General features: G+C 41.9%; 1 protein-coding gene across 1 annotated transcript in view; it reads right to left on the reverse strand.

Annotated features, from left to right (window-relative positions):
- Positions 1–20647, reverse strand: part of LOC128098639 (protein enabled homolog) — a 129601-nt gene extending 108954 nt beyond the window's left edge. Inside the window, exons 1-2 of the mRNA XM_052719934.1 lie at positions 20167–20647; positions 20029–20083 (exon numbers count right to left, since the gene is read on the reverse strand). Coding sequence (XP_052575894.1) covers positions 20029–20083; positions 20167–20647 — 536 coding nt within the window. The remainder of the gene's footprint in view (positions 1–20028; positions 20084–20166) is intronic.
- Between the last annotated feature and the right edge of the window lie 2113 nt (positions 20648–22760).

Genomic DNA, 22760 nt, shown 5'->3' on the forward strand with positions numbered 1-22760 from the left:
TGGTGGCGCACGCCTTTAATCCCAGCACTCGGGAGGCAGAGCCAGGTGGATCTCTGTGAGTTCAAGGCCAGCCTGGTCTACTGAGCGAGGTCCAGGAAAGGCGCAAAGCTACAGCGAAACCCTGTCTCAGAAAAACCAAAAAATAATAATAATAATAATAATAATTTCTATTTGAGGGCTAGAAATTTTCTGTAACACTTTTTTTCTTAAAGATAGACATATCAAAACCCACCTCCATTGCAAAAGAACTATGAATTCGATATTCTAGAAATTAAAATAAACAACACATTAAGATTCTCTATACAGGTGACTGTGGTGGTATTGTGTTCACCAAAATATTGTGCACCCTAATAAACTTATCTGGGGTCAGAGACAGAACAGCCACTAGATACAAAGGCTAGAAAATGGTGGCAGTCACACCTTTAATCCTAAGATTCCAGAGGTAGAAATCCCTCTAGATCTGTGTGTTCAAGGCCACATTGGAACCAGCCAGGCATGGTGACACACGCCTTTAATCCCAGGGAGTGATAATAGAAAGCAGAAAGATATATAAGGTGTGAGGACCAGAAACTAGAAGCATATGGCTGGTTAGGCATTTGGCTGGTTAAGCTTTCAGGCTTCTAGCAGCAGTTCAGCTGAGCGCCATTCGGGTATGAGGACACAGAAGCTTCCAGTCTGAGGAAACAAGACCAGCTGAGAAGTTGGCCAGGTGAGGTTAGCTGTGGTTTGTTCTGCTTCTCTGATCTTCCAGTTCACCCCAATACCTGGCTCAGGTTTAATTTCATTAATAAGAACTTTTAAGATTCCTGCTACAGGTGACTACATTAGACAACTGGAAACAGCAGCAGCTTTTGTGTTCTGAATTCCAGAAGCAATGAGAGTGCCTGCTGACTAAAGGAGTATCCACGCTCACCATGAGGACCACTAAGAGGCAGGAATATCATCTCACATTTTTGCTTCAGATAAAGTAAATACAGGGGCTATATCATTGATAAGAGTGCTTGCCTCGATTCCAAGAAACCCTGGGTTCACTCTCCATCACTGCATAAAAGGAACATAGTGGCACATACCTATAATTTCATCACTCGATTTAGTGAAGCGCTTACCCAGCAAACGAAAAACCTGAAATTGGTCCTTAACTCCAGGGAAGAAAAAAATAAAGACAAAGAACAGGATCACAAATTCAAGATCATCCTTAGCTGCATTTAAGAGCTATAAGGGAGAGCTCAAAACCATCCTGGCCTATATAAAACCCTCTCTCATGAAATACACACACACACACACACACACACACGTTTTCTTCTGAGCAGAGTTCAAAAGTAAGGTTCTTACAATAATCTCTCTCTGAGATAAACTATATTCTTCTGTATCAGTCCCAGCAAGGCTTGTTCTGCAAACTAAATCATATATATCAAGATGAATCAGGATTTAAGTCCAAGTTTAAAAATCCTTTCTCTTGCCGGGCGGTGGTGGCGCACGCCTTTAATCCCAGCACTCGGGAGGCAGAGGCAGGTGGATCTCTGTGAGTTCGAGGCCAGCCCGGGCTAAAGGCGGGTGCAAAGCTACACAGAGAAACCCTGTCTCGGGAAAAAAAAAAAAATCCTTTCTCTTGTCACAGGTCCCACAGTCCATCCAGAGGTACATTTACCAAATCTCACCAACACAGAAGAAACAGACTGTAAAACGAATGACAGGGCTGTGTATCATAACATATCCAAGTTTAAACCACCAAGTTATCATTCTGATGCCACCTTTTGTCCTTAGCTCTCACTTTTAGATTCTACACTCTAAGATCTTTTTTTGAAAACTATCACACTGAGAAAAACTTTTCCAGGGGATCTGACACTCTTCAGCTGCATGAATGTGGTACACTTACATACATGCAGGCTCATTTAAATAAAATTAAATAACAATTTTAAAAATAAAGACATACAAAACAAATGCATTTTATGTAGAATGATACAGTTTACATATTAAATAAAACTGTAATAATTTGATATGGCCGGGCTGGAGAGATGGCTCAGAGGTTAAGAGCACTGGCTGCTCTTCCAGAGGTCCTGAGTTCAATTCCCAGCAACCACATGGTGGCTCACAACCATCTATGAGATCTGGTGTCCTCTTCTGGCCTGCAGGGGTAGAATGTGCAGGTAGAATACTATATACATAATAAATAAATAAAATCTTTAAAAAGAATAATAATTTGATATGGCCTTAAATAGAAGCAACAGAGGAAAATTTCAGGTTACATGACTGGTCAATGGATACATGTGTCACACATTAACCCACTCTGAATAAGCAATTTTTTTTAAAAACTTTTTGGGGGGCGGGGGTTATAACATGAAATCATATATATATATTATATATATATAATATATATAATATATATTATATATATTATATATATATTTTTTTATCCCTTGGGAAATTTATACATGCATACTATGTGTTTTGATCATACCATCCCATACTACCTTCAATTTCCCCTGGGCTCCTCCCAACACATTCCCAGCAACTTCATATCATATATGTATAATTAAACACAATCAGTGCTGCCCACATGCACATACACACAGGTATAGGGCCATACACCCGAGTTATTCATTAGCAAATATGTCTAACTACAAAGATACTCAGTGTGAACTTGGTACAAATGTTATGTAGCGAAACACCTAGACATACATTTTAAGAATACAGAAGCCAGACATGGTGTGGCTTGCTTAAAATCCTAGCACTTGGGGGGTGGAGGCAGGAGGCCCAAGATCATCCTCAATCCTCAGCTAGAGGAAGTTCAAGGTGAGCCTGAGAGTTAAAGGCTAGGTAGGACTCTGTTTCAAAACAAAACAAAATATAAGGAATCACAACATTAAAAACTCAATGTAGAGTATTAAATGTACCCAAATACAGGTCAAGGTCTTTTCTTTAAAAAAAAAAAAAAAAAACTTACTAAAAATGAAGTTCCCTACCATTCTAGTTTTACACAGCCTTTCTGATGATAGAATATGATCTTGATTCTCTTACTTTTCAGTCACAGTTTGAGACAGACAGGGAAGCTGAGACAAAACAATGGGAATACAGTAATACCAGACTCCATGCCCATCAATAATAGCCTGGGTCACAAGGAGAAAGACCATTCCTCAAAGAACATGGATTAGTGGAGTCCTCACCAAATGTCTAAACTATTCAAAAATTAAACAACTGGAAAAGTCTGAAATCATTTTAAAATAATTTGTGAGGCTTATATGCATCAGCCAACAAAATCCATTCAAAGACATCAAGGAAATTTAATATATTTCTGAAGCTTCTTTCTGATGATATGACCTTGTTAATGCTATGCACATGACTTTTTTCTATTTCCCACATAATCATTTTAAATAGCAAGCTAATCATTAGATTTTAAGAGTAAGAAATCCTATCCCACTGAATGAATGAAAAACTGTCACATGAAAAACTTGCAGCCAGGTGTGGTGCACATGCCTTTAATCCCAGCACTCAGGAGCTGAGGCAGGCAAATCTCTTAAGTTCGAGACCAGCCTGGTCAACAAAGTGAGTTTCAGGACAGCAAGGGCTACACAGAAAAACCCTGCCTTGATAAACCGAAGGAAAAAAGAAAGAAAGAAAAAAAAAAAAAAGAAAAACATACAGACCAGATAGGAGTACACAATGCAATGGCGCAGAAACGAGACCCTGCCTCAAAAACAAAGTGGAAGAACCAATTCCCAAAAGTTGTCCTCTGACCTCCACATAGGCATGGTAGCACACAAGCTCTTTTACACACACACACACACACACACACACACACACACACACACACACACGACGATGATGATATATAAAAATGTTTAATTCATATCTTAAAAACGTGTTATTTATCAGACCTCTAATTAAAACACACAGCAGAGCTGGGCGTGGTGGCAAGCACCTTTAATCTGAGCTCAAGAAAGAAGAGGCAGGTAGTCAACTTGGTCTACACAGTAAGACCCTGTTTAAAAACCAAAAAATAAAACAAAACTAAACAAAAAAGTACAGTCAGATTCAGGTTCCCTAAAAAGAATCACTGCTTCTGAGATTGGCTCGTGATTAGCAGGGTCCCAGCCTGCACGGTCAGCTGGGGACAGAAGCAACAGGGAAGTGCTGTGGGATATCTTTCCGTATGCTGTGAACATGTGTTGCTTTGATTGGTTGATAAATAAAGCCATTTGGCCTATGGCAAGTCAGGTTATGGCTAGGTGGGAAATTGAAGAGGAGACAGGAAAAAAAAGGCAGAGGAGACGCTGCAAGCTGCTGAAAGAAGCAAGATGTGAAAGTACAGGCAAAGCCATGGAATACATGGTGATACATAGATTAATAGAAATGGGTTAATTTAAGACATAAGAGCTAGCTAGCAAGAAGCTTGAGCCATAGGCCATGGCCTTAACTTTGTAAATAATATTAAGCCTCTGAGTGACTATTTTATAAGCAGCTGCAGGACCACGGGCCAGGCAGGACTGGAGAAACCTTCCAACTACAGGAAAGTGCTGGAAGGTTGCAGGCAAGCAGGTTCCCACAGGAAGCTTGTGGCTGGCATGGTTTGGTCTTGTCAGCTCCTGGAGGGGCAGGTCCTAAGATGAAAATCACATGGCTTCTTTACCCTAGAGTGTGCATCACCAAGTGGAATCACTTCACCAATTGCCTGCACACCAAGATCACTATAGCTGTCACCCATACATCTGAGGTCACCACTTGTCACCTTCACTTGGGGTCACAACACTTGTACACCTGATGCTACCATCTGTCACCCATACACCTGAGGTCACTGCCTATTATCTGCATACCTGGGGTCACTACCTGTCACCTGTACATCTGATGTTACCACCTGTCATCCATATACCTGAGGTCACCTCTTGTCACCTGCACACCCAGGATCACACACACACACACACACACACACACACACACACACACACACACACAATCACTATCTTTGATCAAAATTTTCCATTTGCAGGATTCTTTCTACTCTATGAAAATTTAAGGCAGAAAAGATATTCACTGATGACAGAAAATATAATGCCAGAAAACTGGAAATATGTCTAGTAACAGGGAAATCTTTAAGTCAATGAATAACTAAGTAATTAGAATACTGCAGGTATCTATCAATTTATAAAGTTTTAAGACCATGGAAAATATTTTAGCAAATGTAAAATTTTAAGATAGTGTATAAGCTCACTAGGCTATGTGGAGCAGGCCTTCAACCCCAGCACTCAGAAGACAGTCAGGGTTCTCTAAAGAAATGGAATTGGTACAATTAATACATCAATAAATATATTAAAGGGGGATTTATTAGAGTGTCTTACAGGCTATGATTTGTGTATCCAGCAATAGCTAACTCAAAACCAACAATAGCTGTCTCACGACAGAAAAGCTAACAATCAGACAGTTGTTCAGTCCATGATACTGGATTTCTCAGCAGTCTTAATCTGACACTGGAGTCCTGGAAGAGCCTTAGGGAGCTGCTGCTCTTCAGTCCACCTCAGGATAATAAAGAAATAAGTTCTAATACCAGGATGAAATGCCTCAGCAACAGGATAGATGAACTTACCAGCAAGAGGGCAACCAAACAAAAAACAGAAGTTTTTGTTTGTTTGGTTTGGTTTTTTTCAAGACAGGGTTTCTCTATGCAGTTCTGGTGCCTGTGGAACTCGCTCTGTAGCCCAGGCTGGCCTCGAACTCACAGAGATCTACCTGGCTCTGCGCCACCACCGCCCGACCTAGAAGCTTCTTTCTTCCATATCCTTCTATGTGGGATGCTACCAGGTGTGACCTAAATTTAGGGTGGGTCTTCCCACCTCAAATGATCCAATTAAAAATAAAAAGTCCCTTCTGGGCAGTGGTGATTACACACCTTTGATCCCAGCACTCACAAGGTAGAGGCAGGTGGATCTCTTTGTTTGAGACCAGCCTGGTCTACAAAGAGTTCTAGGACAATCAGGCCTGTGTTGAAAAACGAAAGCGGGGGAGGAGAGGGGGAGAGAGGGAGAGGGAGGGAGGAAGGAAGGAAGGAAGGAAGGAAGAAAATAAATCCCTGACAGGAGTGCCCAATTGCCTGGGTTTTAGTTGATTCCAGATACAGTCAAGTTGACAACCAAGATTAGCCATCATCATACAGAGGCAGACAGATCTCTGTGAATCTGAGGCCAGTCTGATCTACACAACAATTCCAGGCCAGCCAGGGCAACATAGTAAAATGACAAAGTAACAAAAGCATGGGGTTTGAAGGGAAAGCAAAAAGAAATATAAAATATGTATTTTGATGGGAGATAGCTCAGCACACAAGCATAAGGACTTAAATTCAATCAACAGGATCCACATTTTAAAAAGCCTGGAGTGGTAATCATTCTTACAACCCCAGTGCCAGGCAGGAGGAGAAAGATGGGTCCCTGGAGCTCATTGGCCAACCAGCCTACCCTTCTTGGTGAGTTCTAGGTCAGTGAGAGACTATCAGGTGGTCAGCTCCTGAGGAACACCTAATGCTGTCCTCTGCTCTCCACATTTTCACCCCACACACACATACAAAAAAGAAAAAAAGTATGCACACGTACTAATATGTCTGTACATGTTTCTGTATGTGTATATATAAGGATTATATATAGCATACACACATACATGCACACATACATAATGTCCAATCTGGCTGATTTAAAAAAAAGTAATTTCGCTGGGCAGTGGTGGCACACGCCTTTAATCCCAGCAATTGGGAGGCAGAGCCAGGCAGATCTCTGTGAGTTCGAGGCCAGCCTGGTCTACAGCGTAAGATCCAGGACAGGCACCAAAACTACACAGAGAAACCCTGTCTCGAGGGAAAAAAAAAAAGAAGTAATTTCTGGGTTTTGTTCACTTATTTCTAGAATTCCTAAAGTTGCTACATGTTTTAAGAGGAAAGAGTTTTACAAAACATTTAAATTACAAAAAAAAAATACTGGGAAAATAAATTTAGAACATTAAGGTTATAAAATATTTTATTATTAATATACAATCTTGATAGGCAGGTTGCTTTAACAGCAGTAAGCACCCAGCTCCTTTCTCCCAAGACTTCAACTCAGCTGCCTTTCTCAATTCTCTTCATGTATAAAATTCAGGCCACAGGCCTTACTTTCCTAAGAGCTACTTCTGGGCCTAGACATAGTTTACCTTGCTACCAGACTCCAAAAAAAAAAAAAAAAAAAAAAAAGAGAGTGATAAATTCACAAAACAGATTTCAATGTAACTTTTTACTATTTCTTTATTTAAAGTAATTCACTTGACAATGACAGCTCTTAGTAGTCAACTAACTACTTTTGTGGTGAATGATTGGACAAAAAAAAAGGTGTTAAGTTTATGTAAGGTCTGAGGATATGAAAGCTTAAGTTGTGAGGATCTAGAAAAAAATGTGTTAGGGTCTAAGAAGGTGTTTTAAGGTATAAAGGTCTGAGTGGGGGAAACTTCCTTTCCTGGTCTTGGGACTCCCCTAACCCAGCTACCAGGACCTTGGACCTGGAAGTTTGGAATGTACAACCCCCCCCCAAAAAAAAACTGTTTTTACCTTTATTATTCTGCCCCTAATATATACCTGTTCCAACATATTTCTAATCAATTAAAGACTGCATACTGCTCCAATTGCTGCCTAGATTTTCCTAGCTTCAGAAGTTCCTAAAGAGCCTGGACAACAAACGAAAACAGCTGCTCTTCCTGGACTTGGTCAACATTCCAGCTTTTTGGTCCCCAATGATGCCCTAATGTCAACAGAAGTAGTCATAGATGGATGTTGTCATCCCTGATCATTCATTTATTATCAGCAAAATGACTGGGATGTTAAGTTTCAAAACCAGGACAAAAGGCTAAGGTGCCAATTTAACATATCAAAGCTGGACCTAGGTTCTCCCATCATCCCTCAGTATCTACTTGTTACAGGGTATGGCTCACATACCCTGCCTTCTACCCTGAACTCTGCAACCCAAGGGCTGGGCTGCCCTTTCCTCAAAGGCTCTTCCCTGTATAATACAGACATTCTGGTTACATTTTGGTTACTACAATTAGTCATGCTAAATTATAATCTCTCTCAGCTTCTGAGGTGGTGTAAAGATTTATAGATTCCTTAAATTCCTTTGTAATAGGAAAAATCTTTTGGTCATTTATTCCCAATTTGGACATTATTCTAGCTGTTGTGCTCATTCTCAACATCCTCCTTCCAGTCATCCTCCAATGACAAACAAGCCCTAGTAGATCTCTTCAACATGATTTCCAGACATCTAAATTAAATAAAAAAGGGGGAGATGGCGTGGACCACATGGCGACAACTGCTGCTTAACAAAGTTTCAGCATCTCAACACTGCAATACCACACTCTCCAGCACCCTTTTACTTTCATTTTTAATGATTCTCACTAATGGGAAATTTTGTGTGGGCTTTGGTAAAATGATAAAAATGTGTATAATGGTAGCCTCTCTAAACAAAATGATTCTTTGGAAAAAAATAATCCCTGCCACCAGAGAACTAGGAATTTCCCTGCTATGCCCTGCTAATAACACCAAGAATAGATACAGATTTACTAGACACACCTTATCCCAAGAATGAAATGCCTATGATTCAGACCCAGAGCATAAGACCATTAAAGGCAAGAGTTCAACTGAACTAATAACTGTATTATTAATAAATACAGAGAAATCAGAATGGTATGGTATAATGGGAAAAGAGTAAGACATCAGGACCTTCCCTTTTGGGATCCTTATGAGGGGTACAGTCCCATATAGTAAGAAACTGTAGTAGTGTCTGCTCCACAGAAGTCCTTTTCCCAAGGTCAGGCATTTGGATAAGGGTCTTCATTCCCTAGAGAGCCTGAGGAAAGTTTTTGCTTGGTAAAGCAGTCATTCTTCTTATCTCTAGCAAGAGGAACTTGTGGCCCTTCTATTAACATATGACTGGTGCCTATTGTCAAGGTCAATGCTAGATTCCTCAACTCCTGATCTCAAGCTGCACCCCAGCTCACAGGTCCCCTTTCTCCCATTTAATCCTATGTGCAACTATACAGTATAAAAGGTGTAATCTTTTCTCAATTAAATGAGCTGGCAGCCATCCCAATTCACCCTCAGACTGTGTCTGTCTCCTGCTTTCTGCCCCCTCCCCACTCCACACAGCCTTTTTGGGACCTGAACCCCCCTGCTGAAGCAGGTCTCCAGCTATTTTTCTAATTATGCTTTCAGTTCAAGACATCAGGCATTCTTAATCTACAAATTCAGCCTTATTCCAAACCAAGGGCAAATGAAAATTTGAGGATTGTGAAAATGAGTAAACATAAGTAAATAAATATGCAAAAAAAATAAACACACACCCCCACCCAAAAACATTACAAGATGTGATTCTGTGAAACAGCTTTCTCCTGGTTCTCCCAACTCTGAGGCACCTCTTGTAACCAAGCCCTCAACCATGTAGAACCTTCAACTAGGAGCCACACAGTCAGCTACCTGCCAGCTCTAATGACACAGCTCTGAAGAACAGCTCTGCAGTTACAAACTCTGACCAAGAATGTAACTGAAAGTCTCGAAAAGGCCATCAACAGTCCAGAACACCCATCATTAACTTCCCCAAGCACTCTGTACAATCACTACAGTGAGAGATAACTAAAAGCATCTATAAACTTCGATAATACAGAGACCCAGCATTCATCTCATACCCTCCCACTGGGCATGAATTACAGTGACTTCCACCCACTCAATCTCCTAAAGCCTTCTGCAGGTTCCCCAGTGAAGCTCCTGGCCACTAAGTCGCACTCCACTTAACAGCTAGGAAACTTTCTGAAATGTCAATCTGGCACACATGTGCTCTCCTCTTTGTGTGACCTCATCAGCAACCCCACTCACTGCTTACCATATTCTGCACCCCAACCTCACTAACTACTTAACATTCCAGGACTACAAACACACCATTGTACATCCCCATATGCTGACACCCACTCAGTACTGTTTCTGATGGAAGACTCAAGCCCTGCCTTCTCTTACTGTAGTTATTACTATTACTGGTTCTAAGACCCAGTTAGAGCACTCCTAGTTTCCAGAGTATTTTTAGATTATAAATTATATTCATAACATGTTAAGAATCATGCACAACATAGATCTAATAAAGAACAGTAATTCTGAAATCTACCGAAAATCTAGGGAAGTATTTACACTGTTAGAAAATAACTTTATACTATAGAAAGAGTGAGGAATTACTTAATAAGACTATAAAATATACCCATTAATGGAAGAGTAAGCAAATTATGGTGTATTTACTCAATGAAAGGCTCTAAAGCAATAAATGAATGAATGAATGGTACTACTTGGTCCATACAACATAGACAAGTCTGAAAAACAGATTAAGGGGGAAAAGCCACACGTAAGTATATTCTGTGAGACTTCATTTTATATGAAGTTCAAAAACAAGACAAAACTAATAGTTTTTTTTTTTTTTTACTTGTTTTGTTTTGTTTTTTGAGACAAGATTTCTCTGTAACAGTCCTGGCTATCCTGGAACTAGCTCTGTAGACCAGCTGGCCTCAAACTCACAGAGATTACTTGCCTCTGAGTGCTAGGATTAAAGACGTGAGCCATCACTCCTGGCCCAAACTAATGAATTTAAAACAAAAGAGGGGACTGGAGACTGCTCAGTGGCTAAGAGCACTTGCTCTTCCAGAGAATCCAGGTTTGATTCCCAACACACACACACACACACACACACACACACACACACACACACACACACACACGGCAATTCACAACTGTTCGTAACTCCAGTTCCAGGGTACCAAATGGCCTCTCCTGACATCCCTGGACATGAGGCATGCATGTGGTACACATACATACATGCAAGCTAAACAGTCATATACAGAAAATAAATCTTAAAAGAAAAAAACACTAACAGATGCTGGCAAAGAGTACAGACAAGAAACCTTGTGCACACTGGGGTAATGTAAATATTAGTCCAGGCATGGAAAATAGTTTGAAGGATCTTCAAAATAGTTGAACTACAATTATCATATGATCTAGCAATTCTATCACTACTTATCTCGAGAAAATTAAATCACTATGCCTGAAACATCTGCATTCCTGTGTTTACTTACTACAGCACTATTTGTAACAGCCCAGAAACAGAAACAACCTAGGTGCCTAACAACTGATGAACGGATAAAGAATATGTACACAGTAGAATATTAAATCATAAAAATGACTGAACTCAGTCATCTGCAGCGAAACAGATGAAACTGGAGATCAGTACACTGAAATATGCCAAGCACAGAAAGACGAGCACTCATGATCTCACTCACACATGGAATTTTAAATGGTTGACCTCACAAACTTGAAAACAGAATGAAGATTTCCCAGGTGCGAAGGACAATAGAGAGTTACAAAAGAAAAAAGCCTGGTTAGGTATTAAGTCATTCTTGGGACCACAGATCTCAGGTGTGCTATGTACACTAACTACAGATAATAAAGATCATAAGGTGTGGCACACTTCCAAAAGCTTGGGACTTTTGAGTGTTTTTACAGTAACAAAATGGTCTAACTGTTTAAGTAAATATAGACATATATTTTGAGCCAGGGGTGATGATGCACATTCTTAATCCTAGCAAAGAGGCAGAGCTGGCAGATCTCTGAGTTCAAGGCCAACATGGTGTACAGAGCGAGTTCCAGGACAGCCAGGCCTATACAGAGAAACCCTGTCTCAAAAACAAAGGAGACAGATACATTTAACCTGATTTTAACACACACAATCTATATAACACACAGAACCATGACATAGTACTTCATTAGTATGTACAAAAAAAAAAAACTTTTTAGCGTTTTTTAAAGAATTTTATTTTTATTTCATGTGTATGGGTGTTTTGTCTACCTGTATGACTCTGTACCAGGTCTGTAGTGCCCATAGAGGCCAGAAGACAATGTCAGATACCCTGGGAATGTAGTTAAAGATAGTTATAAGCCACCATACAGGTACTGGGAAATGAACCAGGGTCCTCTAGAAAGGCACTACGTGCTCGAGCCATCTCTCTGGCTCCCCAACTTGTACATATCCCCCTAAAAGGTAAACTTTTAGAAAAGATGACTCAGAAAAAAAATAATAAAAAATAAAAAAAAAAGAAAAGATGACTCAGAAGTCTACTGTTCTTACAGAGGACCCAGGTTCAGTTCCCAGTACCCACCCTGTGAACTATCTTTAAGTTCTCCAGAGGTTCCCAACACAATGTCCATGGGTTCATGTATGCATGTAGTATACATATGAACACTCAGGTATACACACACTCATTAAAAAAAAAAAAAAAAAATTGGGGGGCCGGGTGGTGGTGGTACACACCTTTAATCCCAGCAGTTGGGAGGCAGTGCCAGGTGGATCTCTGTGAGTTCGAGGCCAGCCTGGGCTACAGAGTGAGATCCAGGACAGGCACCAAAACTATGCAGAGAAACCCTGTCTTGAAAAAAATATAAATAAAATAAATTTTAAAAAATTGGGAGGTAAATACAGGCCAGCAAGATGGCTCAATGGGTAAAGGTACTCACTGTAAAAGCACAGTGACCTAAGTTCAGTTCCCCCAGAACCCACTTAAAGGTATGAAAAAAGCAATCCAAAACCTTCTCTACCTCCACATACATACCCATGGTCCAAATGTACACATACACATCATACACATATGCAGACACACATACACAAATAATAATTTTTTTTTTTTTAAAGAAACAGAGTCTCACTATGTAACCCAGACTGGCCTTGAACTCACAAAGATCTGTCTCTGACTTCTGAGTGCTGGGATTAAAGGTATGCACCACTATAACCAGCAGACCAATAATTTTTTTAAGTAAATTTAAGGACTGGAGAGATAGCTCAGTTTGTTAAGTACTTACCTTGTAAGCATTTAGATCTGAGTACATTCCCAAAACCTACATTAAAAAAGAAAGAAGTTGCATACACCTTTAATCCCACCCAGCACTCCAGAGCTAGACACAGGAAGATCAGGAGGACATCCTCAACTTGGAAGCAAGTTCATGGCAGCTTCAGTTACAGGAAACCTTGTCTCAAAAGCAGGGTGGAGGGCAAAAGGGTATTGCTAAGTGGTATGATGCATTGTTACCAAGCTAAGACCCTGTTTTCATGACAAGCACTCACAAAAAGAGAGGGGAAGCAGGAACTACTCACACAGGCAACACCAAGAACCTCAAAGATGTACAGAGAAGGTCCTGCTTGGATTTAATCCCTGGGACACAAAGAGACAAAGGTAGTTCACATAGCAAATTCCAGGCTATCAAGGACTACACGGGGAGATCCTGTCTCAACAACAACAAAAAAGGCACAGGGAGAAAAAAAAATATGTCAAAAAGTTACATATTGATACTGTATAACTTTGTTTACTAACATTCTCAAAGTATCAAAACCATTAGTGCTTTACAGGGACTACATGGGGAAGGGGTAGTAACAAGTGTTCCCACTTGTTTTAGCTGTAGTGATGAAGAAGTTCTGCATATTTCTTATGATTACACAAATCCATATATGTAATATATGATAGCACTACACAGCAAAAAAGACACATGCAACAATTAGTGAAAGTCAAATACTTTTTAATTGCCATTTGTTTGCTTGCTTGTTTTAAGACAATATATCATTAACAAGCCCCAGCTGGCCTGAAATACATCTTCCTCAGCCTCTGAAAAGCTAGCCCAGCTCCCAAGTAGATTTTACTTAGAGTATTTTATATAGGCTGGGAAGATGGCTCAGGGGGTAAAGACTTGAGTTTGAATTCCCAGAACTCAAGTAAACGCCAAACACAGTGGTGCACATCAAGGGTGTGTGTGTATGTATGTGTTGTCAATGTCAACTTCCTACTTTGGAACTATTCTATAGTTTTTGTGGAAGAGGGCCAAATGAAAGTACAAAGGCAATTCCAGTATTTAAAAAGTTTATGAGTCCAATTATTTCAAATTGAACTATTCCGAAGATTTTTAAAGTTTAAAAATACATTTATAACTCCTAATCAGAAACTACTCACATGACCAATAATGGTTGAATGGATAAATAAAATTCAATCAATATAATGGCCTGTTACTCGGTAATAAAGAAGTGAAATGACAATACAGGCTAGAACATGGATGAACCTTGAAAATATGTTAAATGAAAGAAACCCGAAACAATATATATATATATATAGACAATATGGTTATAGCTACACTACCTTGCATAAAAGGACCATAAATCAGGATGGGTAAAGCCCTGGGTTCCATCTCTAACACCAAAACATTAAAACCATGGAGTTTTTTTGTTATTGTTGTTGTTTGGTGGTTGTTTTGTTTGTTTGTTTTTTAAGATTTATTATGTATGAATGTATGCCTGCACTCTAGAAGAGGGCACCAGATCTCATTGGATGATTGCAACGTAGGTTGCTAGGAACTGAACTCAGGACCTCTGGAATAGCTGCCAATGCTCTTAACCACTGAGCCATCTCTCCAGCCCTAAAATCATGTTTAAGACTGTAGGGTTTAAGAAATCGCCGGGCGGTGGTGGCGCACGCCTTTAATCCCAGCACTCGGGAGGCAGAGCCAGGCGGATCTCTGTGAGTTCGAGGCCAGCCCGGGCTACCAAGTGAGTCCCAGGAAAGGCGCAAAGCTACACAGAGAAACCCTGTCTCAAAAAACCAAAAAAAAAAAAAGAAATCTTCCTGTCTCTGCCTCCACAAAGCAGCTGGGTCTATAAGAGTATATACCACCACACCGAGTTCTCTAAAAGATAATGTCTACACTTTATGAATTATATCTCAATAAGTCATGTGGCTAGGAACACAGTCAATTGGCAGAGAATGTGCCTACCATTCATAAGGCTCTGCAGCTTGATCCCAGTGCCCCCCTCTAGAAGTATCAACAAATATGAGACCTTAAAAATATTTCGTCTACAAGACAGATGTCTTGATGCAGGTTTGTGTGTCCAGCACTTTCAAGGTGGAGCCAGAAGGATTAATACTAACTATACATTGAGTTTAAGGTCAGGCAAATTACATAAAACCATCTAAAATTTTTTTTAATTTCCTACATAAACAAATGCCCTAGGGCAAAAATCCATGTGCTAAGAAATACAGCTTACACAGAAAATTCATGACTGAAGTATGATGGTGCATACCTGTAATCTCAACAATACCCAGGCTGAAGCAGGAGGATTATGAATCATGGAGACATTGTCATGCCCCAAAAAAGGGGAAGGGACAAAATCAAGTTAATGACTGAATTAAGTTGTAAATGTAATTTAAGTTATGAATTAAGCAGTAAATCTCTGCTACCTATACTCTCAAAGCAATAAAATTAACAATAAGCAAAGTATACTCATTGAAACAATGTAAAAAGATTAAATTTGACTCAACTAAGCAGAAAACATTCCTGACAATTACAAATTCTGAAGTACTAAAAGTAACCTATTACCACAGCACAGAATCCCACACCTCATGTCCTACAATATGGAGGTTGAAGCAAGAGGAACTCAATTCTGAGACCAGTCTGTACTATATAAATACTGGGGGAGGAGCAGACACACACTCAATCCATGAAAGTCTACAGAACTCAATGAACTAAAATTAATGAAAAGTCTGCCAGGCAGTGGTGGCTGGCACATGCCTTTAATCCCAGCACTCCAGAGGCAGAGGCAGAGGCAGGTATATCTTTGCAAGTTGGTCTACAGAGAAACCTGTCTCAAAAAAAAAAAAAAAGGAAGAAAGTCAGTTTGCATATAACATGGAAGTAATGACAAAAGCACACTCAGTCAAGTCACTACCACAGTTTAAAATTAGTCTCCTCCAGACTTAAAATGCAAAAACAGCCGGGCGGTGGTGGCGCACGCCTTTAATCCCAGCACTCGGGAGGCAGAGCCAGGCGGATCTCTGTGAGTTCGAGGCCAGCCTGGTCTACAGCGCGAGATCCAGGAAAGGCGCAAAGCTACACAGAGAAACCCTGTCTCGAAAAACCAAAAAAAAAAAAAAAAAAAAAAAAAAATGCAAAAACAATAGCCATCAGGACACTGGAATGTTGATCCAAACAAAGCTGTGTGGTTCTAAACTGTCAGAGCAGTTTGTGAAAAGAGGAAGACCTCAAGACCTCCAGCTCCCTGAAGTCCCTTCTCTCCAATGCCATTCCTTCAACCTAGAAAGCTGCTCATTTATCATGTATTATTACTACAGACTAGCTCTGTTCTCACTCCCACCCCCATCCTCACAGTCAGCCAATGCTCTTCAGAGAGGAACGACAGACACCATCTTACCCAGATATATGCCTCCAATGACCTACACAACCCTATGTGTGTCATGCCTACCTCTTATCCACCTCTGAATCTATCACTTAACCACCATGTCCTTTGAGTTCATCACACAGCCCCAAACCACTCCCCCCTCCTCTTCATCCTAGCTTCTGCCCAAATGTCATTTCCTCAAAGTTGAAGTGGCTTCTGGTCCCTGGCTGCCTAGACTCAACCTAGCAGATAGCATGTTGTTTGCTACATCCCCATTTCATCTCAAAATGGTGATAAGAACAGCATCCACCTTACAGTGGGTCACAACATAGAAATGCATGCAAACAGCAAGCAATGACTGGCAGTGTACAAAAGTCATCTTATTAGTATTAAAGTTTTTGCCCTGCTTATCTGAAATTACCTTCTTGATGGCGCTCTTCAAAACTCCATAGATTTTTTTCTTCATTTTTATTTATTTTTTTCTATTATCAGCTTGATACAGTACAAATTCTTTTTTCCCCCTTTTCTATTTTAATAAAAAGAAAAAAGGAAAAAAGCTATAACTAATATAAGAAAAACTATATACAAAAGTACAATAACTATATACCACATATACAAACAATAAATACCTAAACAGTGTCTAGTCCATTTGTATTTGACAAATTCAGAGAAAATAATTCCATTATCTATCCTATTTTGGTAAGTGCAAAATGTACCTGATTTCACTTTCTATCCTAACTTATATTACTAACAGAACTATCTTAAAACGTCTTTCAAATTTATACACTTACACCTCTTTCACTTAGTGAGTTTCTTTTCTGAAATTCTTAACAAAGAAAACTATAACTATCTAATCTTCAACTATAACTAACTAATCTTCAACTCCCTCAGAGACCCAAGAAGGAAATAATATTACCTAATAAAAAATAAAAACAGGCCGGGCGGTGGTGGCGCACGCCTTTAATCCCAGCACTTGGGAGGCAGAGGCAGGTGGATCTTTGTGAGTTCAAGGCCAGCCTGGTCTAGATGAGCGAGATCCAGGAAAGGTGCAAAGCTGCACAGAGAAACCCTGTCTCGAAAAACCTAAAAAAAAATAAATAAATAAAAAAATAAAAACAGGAAGTGCATGCAAGCAGCTTCCAGAAAAAATGTGAGTTGACAGAAACAGCAAGCTGCCTGGACAGTCACCTGAGGTTTCTCCACAGTGCTGGGGCATCATCTTCAACCTATAGTCTTAGCGTATCTGACAGACTCATTTGTGAAATTGGATGTACACAAGGTCAACAGTTCGACCTCACATTTGGTGAGAGCAGTGCATGTACCAGAAACACATGAATTCCATTTGTGTCATGTCATGATTCAGGATTTTAAATTCTGATAATTGTTGATCAAAACTCCATAGATTTTAAGCTTCACAGACTATTACCATCATGTACAAAGCTCTCTCATCATCTTCTAAGGAATACAAATACATATTGAATACCTAAATAATTATATCCAGAAATTATTTTCAAATAATAATATCTCAATTCAAAAAAAACTAAGTGAAAAGTCATACTTCACAATCACTGACTTGATCTGGGTTCTTACTGACAAACTTTTTTTTTTTCGTTTTTCGAGACAGGGTTTCTCTGTGTAGCTTTGCGCCTTTCCTGGGACTCGCTTGGTAGCCCAGGCTGGCCTCGAACTCACAGAGATCCACCTGGCTCTGCCTCCCGAGTGCTGGGATTAAAGGCGTGCGCCACCACCGCCCGGCCGACAAACATCTATTATGTCAAGCCAGTTCATCCCATCATTAACTGTTGTTTTCCTTCAAACACAGCACACAATGGAAGAGACTGGCAAAGTGATATAAGATTAGATAAACTATGTGGCTATCCCTAATTATTTACATACCTACCACAAATCCAAACTATAGTAGAGCAAAGACCCTTGGCCATTATGAAAGACCCTGAAACAGGAAAATAATGAAATGCATGCTTATTCAATTAAAAATGCTTTTTCTATATGCACATGTAATATGCACACAGACGAATGTATGTTTATATGCAGAGAGAAAGCTATCCTAAATAGTAGGGCCATTCTTTTTCAACTCCTTTCTGGTTTTTGGGTTTTTTTTTGGGGGGGGGGTGTTTTTGTTTTTGTTTTGGTTTGGTTTGGTTTTTGGTTTTTTGGTTTTTCCAGATAGGGTTTCTGTGGAACCCTGGCTGTCTTGGAACTCACTCTGTAGACCAGGCTGGCCTTGAACTCAGAGATCCACCTGCCTCTGCCTCAAGAATGCTAGGATTAAAGGCATCTAGGATTAAAGGCATGAGCCATCACAGAACAGCAAAAGCACTACTTTTTAGAAAGAATCTTAAACTAGCAGAAGTTGACAATGGGTTTCAATATTTTATACCCCGTATCTGGGCCAGGGAGATGTTTCAGAGGATAAATTAAAGGTGCTTATGACCATGCCTGACAACTGGAGTTTGATCCCCAGGTACCACACATAGTTGAGATTCAACTCTTCAAAGTTGTTACTTGACATCCACAGGTGTCAGGGTTCTACACACCCAAATCCAAACACTTACAGAATAATAAAAACTTTTTTTTCTTTTTCAATTTTTACCTTCCAGTTTTCAAGTCTTTTTGCCTCCCAAGAAAAGATTTTTACGTAGATACCCACATCTTATGAAATCCTATAAATACAGTCAGATTATATTCAATTTTGAATGAAGACAATCCTGTTGTAAAATACCTCCACACTAGCAATGACTGCCAGTTTTCCTAGATGCCATCAAATGGGTGGGAAATCCTCTAGGCTGCGACTAGGGCCAATAAGAGTTAACCACCACCACCATCACCTAGCTGAGGGATATCCCATCCCTTGCAAAATAAAAACAGACAGTATTTCGGGATTTTATTAAAGGCAATTCTGTTGTTCTCCATAGTGTCAAAGACACCACACACAGATTTCTTGCGCAAAAGGAAGAACGAAACAACCAATGTGAGTAAAGATATTGAAGAACTCTGGTCCGGCAAACCCAGAGAGGGAGGAAAGAGGAACACTCCCCTCAGAGCACCTAGCTCTCCGCGAAAGGCTTCTCCAGCAGCGGCCGCCCAACTGGGCTGCACGTCCAGAATGGAGGTGGCTGGAGCTGGCACATTTTTAATATCACCAGCTGATGGATTCAATCCGGAGCACCACGCGGGACCCGCCCGCGCACACGCCCACTGCCGGCTGCAGAGAGCGACCTAGGCGCAGCCGCAGAACGCAAGTAACGCTCGACCCAAGCAGAAAGTTTCGAATGAAAAACCCGAGAGCCGAAACGCACTGGTCTCAGAGCTGAAGTCGCCAGGAACACACCCGAGTCCAAACCACTTGACAAGCAGCTCGGGCTTTCAGCTGGATGGCCCAGGAGGGGCAGGGAGGAGGCAGAGGCGGCAGTGCACTGGCTCCCTCAGCCCAGGTGTCGCCTCCCTCCCTTGCTCACAATCTGACCGATGAGGGGCAGGGACCAGGGTGCGGATCGCAGGTGTGGTTAAGGGTCGCGAGGTGCGGGGTGGAGTGCAGAGCTCGGGCCGCTCTCAGGCCGCTGGGCCAGGTCGCAGCTCCGGAACCCGCGGCCGCGCGCCCCTCCCCCACCCCTCCCCCGCCGGGGCACGCAGAGCGGGCGCCGCGTCCCGGGAGACCCACAGCCCGCGTCCCGGGGACCAGGAAGCTCTGCCTGCGCGGTCGCAAGCAACCCTCAGCGGGGCGGGGCGGGGCGGGGCGGGGTCGGGCCCGAGCGCCGCGCGGACTCACTTTTTCGGATGTTTCTCTCTTTTCGGCCTCCGCTTTCGGGCCTGAATGGCCAGCACTGAGGAGAGAGAAGACACATTAACGGTCGGGCGGACCGCCTGCGGGCCGCGAGGCGGAGTAGGGACCGCGCGCGCCGCTCACCTTTCCTGGAGCTCATTCCGACTCTAGGCAGCCCGGCGGGGCGGGGGGGAAGGGGGGGTGCTCCGCGGCGGAGGCGGCGGCGACGCGACAACCAGCCGCACCGGGATGCAGCCTCCACTCGTTCGCCGGCCGAGGAGGCGGGAACCGCGCCTGCGCCGCCGCGGCCGCGGCCGCTCCCGCGGGGGCCAATGGGACCCGCCCCCGCGGCCCCGCCCCGCGGCCCCGCCCCCTCCTCACCTCCCGCGTGTAGTGGTCCGGACCCCGGCCGCGCCCTTTTGGGCGCAGCGCCCGCTCCGCAGCCCACCTGGCAGAAAGGTGGCAGCGCACCCACGGCCTTCCGCGCCCAGCCTCCTACAGCCTGCCTCTGCCTTCTTTGCCCTACAGCCGCCGCAGGCCTCCCGCTCCTGGGCACCAGGCCCAGCCGCGCGACCCTTCTTCCCAGCCACCGCCTGGCTCCGCACCCGGGCCGGTCGTGCTGCATGCCTCTCCAGGAGCCCTTCCTTGACCAGCGCCCTCACGGGTCTCTCTTCCCGCACCACCTCTCTTCCCGCGGCCTCTTCTCTCCTTTTGCGCCTTTGCATTCCCATGAGCGTGGCCTTCTCCTCTCCGGCAAGCGTGGAAAAGGCACAACACCAAGAGCTGGAGAACCTGGGTCCTTGAGTGTGTGACCTTGGAGAAGTGATTTCCTCTCTCTCTCCCCTTTTCCTACTCCTCCAAGACTGCATGAGTTTAGTGAATGAAAAGATGCACATAGCTTGAAAGGAAAGTTTGGCGCATGAAGCCCAGTTTTCTAGATACCATGAGATGAGAACTTAAAACTAGAATCATGTAAAGCAGTTCTTTTTCTTCCTCCTACAATGTAGAAACTGAACCCTAAATAGGTCAAACAGTTCTATCAGTCCTTATCCCTATTCAGGCCTGGCTGGTTTCTCTTTCCATCTTCCCAGGCTGCCTAAGATGTGAATCAAGCTGACTGGCACATAGTTATCACTTCAGTGTTCTCTTGTCTCTTTAAACAATTACAATATCTTTGGAAGATACACGTCCTGAGCATTGAGTCCTTCTTTGGTTACAACTGTATCATCATTTAAGTCTTACTCTAAAGATGTCCCAACAAACAAGGCCACTTTGAATTTGAAGAGATTTTACTTTTTCCATTTTTTATTTTAAAAAATATCAAACATGCTGTGATCAGCACTATTAACCCACATTCATTAGTTTTTTGTTGTTGTTGTTGTTCTCTATGTGTGTGCATGGTTTATTTTGCAGAATCATTCAGTAGTTTGTAGACACTGTTACTCTCAACCCCTAAACATTTCATTGCCTATCTGCTAGAGGATCAAAGATATTTTTCTACATAACCAGAATGTCCTTATCACTCCCAAGAAAATTCAATACTGTCTATGTATAATTTACAAGGCATTGTTCCCTTTTCTGAAATATTCCAATAAAATCTATTTGATGACATTTTTTCCAATCCAAGATCATTAGTTGCTGTTAGCACTCTTGCCTTTGCTTTAAACTATGTTTAGAGTAATCGGTGGGGCCCTACCCAGGTTCTTTCCCAGATACCAGAAAAAGAAAAATCCCTGTTTGAGACTTTTTTTGAGACTAGTTTCATGGTGTCTGTAAGGCTGGTCTTGAGTTTACAATATCTAACTGCACATTTGCACAAGGCCTTGGCTCCTCAAGTACAAGGAAGACAGTCATGAACCATAAATAGTGACTGTTTTGAAGACTAGTTCTTTTTTGCAGAATGTTTCTCAGTTTGGTTTTTGTTTGCCTAGTACGACAGTCAAATTCAATAATTTATCAAGTGCACTATATAAATGGTGTATGTCTGTCTCAGTGCATCAAGCTAAGTTTTCATCCATTCAATCATTTCTCCAGGAAAAAAGATAACTTTTCCCTTTGTATTAAAAAATAGCCGGGCGGTGGTGGCGCACGCCTTTAATCCCAGCACTCGGGAGGCAGAGCCAGGTGGATCTCTGTGAGTTCGAGGCCAGCCTGGGCTACCAAGTGAGTTCCAGGAGAGGCGCAAAGCTACACAGAGAAACCCTGTCTCGAAAAACCAAAAAAAAAAAAAAATAGTCTATATTTTAAAGGGGGAGTGGTAAAGGACTTGCATAGACATTTCTTCAAAGACATGGAACTGGCCAACAAGTATGTAACAAGATGTTCAAAATCATTAATCATTATGGACTTACAAAGCAAAATAAAAGGAGATCCCACTTGACACCTGGCATGACCACATTATTTAAAATAGAAAATACAAAGTCGCCGGGCAGTGGTGGCGCACGCCTTTAGTTCCAGCACTTGGGAGGCAGAGCCAGGCCGATCTCTGTGAGTTCGAGGCCAGCCTGGTCTACAGAGTGAGTTCCAGGAAAGGCGCAAAGCTACAGAGAAACCCTGTCTCGAAAAAACCAGAAAGAAAGAAAGAAAGACAAGACAAGACAAGACCAAGTCAAGCACAGTGGTGCACACCTTTGATTGAAGCACTAAGGAGACTGAAGTAGGAGTGATGCCTTAACAGCCCAGGCTGCATAGAACATACCAGGATAGCCTCAGCTACATAGCATGATCCTAACTCAAAA

This window comes from Peromyscus californicus, unplaced genomic scaffold, assembly GCF_007827085.1.
Source record: "Peromyscus californicus insignis strain IS unplaced genomic scaffold, ASM782708v3 Scaffold_6__1_contigs__length_162567912, whole genome shotgun sequence".
Classification (NCBI taxonomy): domain Eukaryota; kingdom Metazoa; phylum Chordata; class Mammalia; order Rodentia; family Cricetidae; genus Peromyscus; species Peromyscus californicus.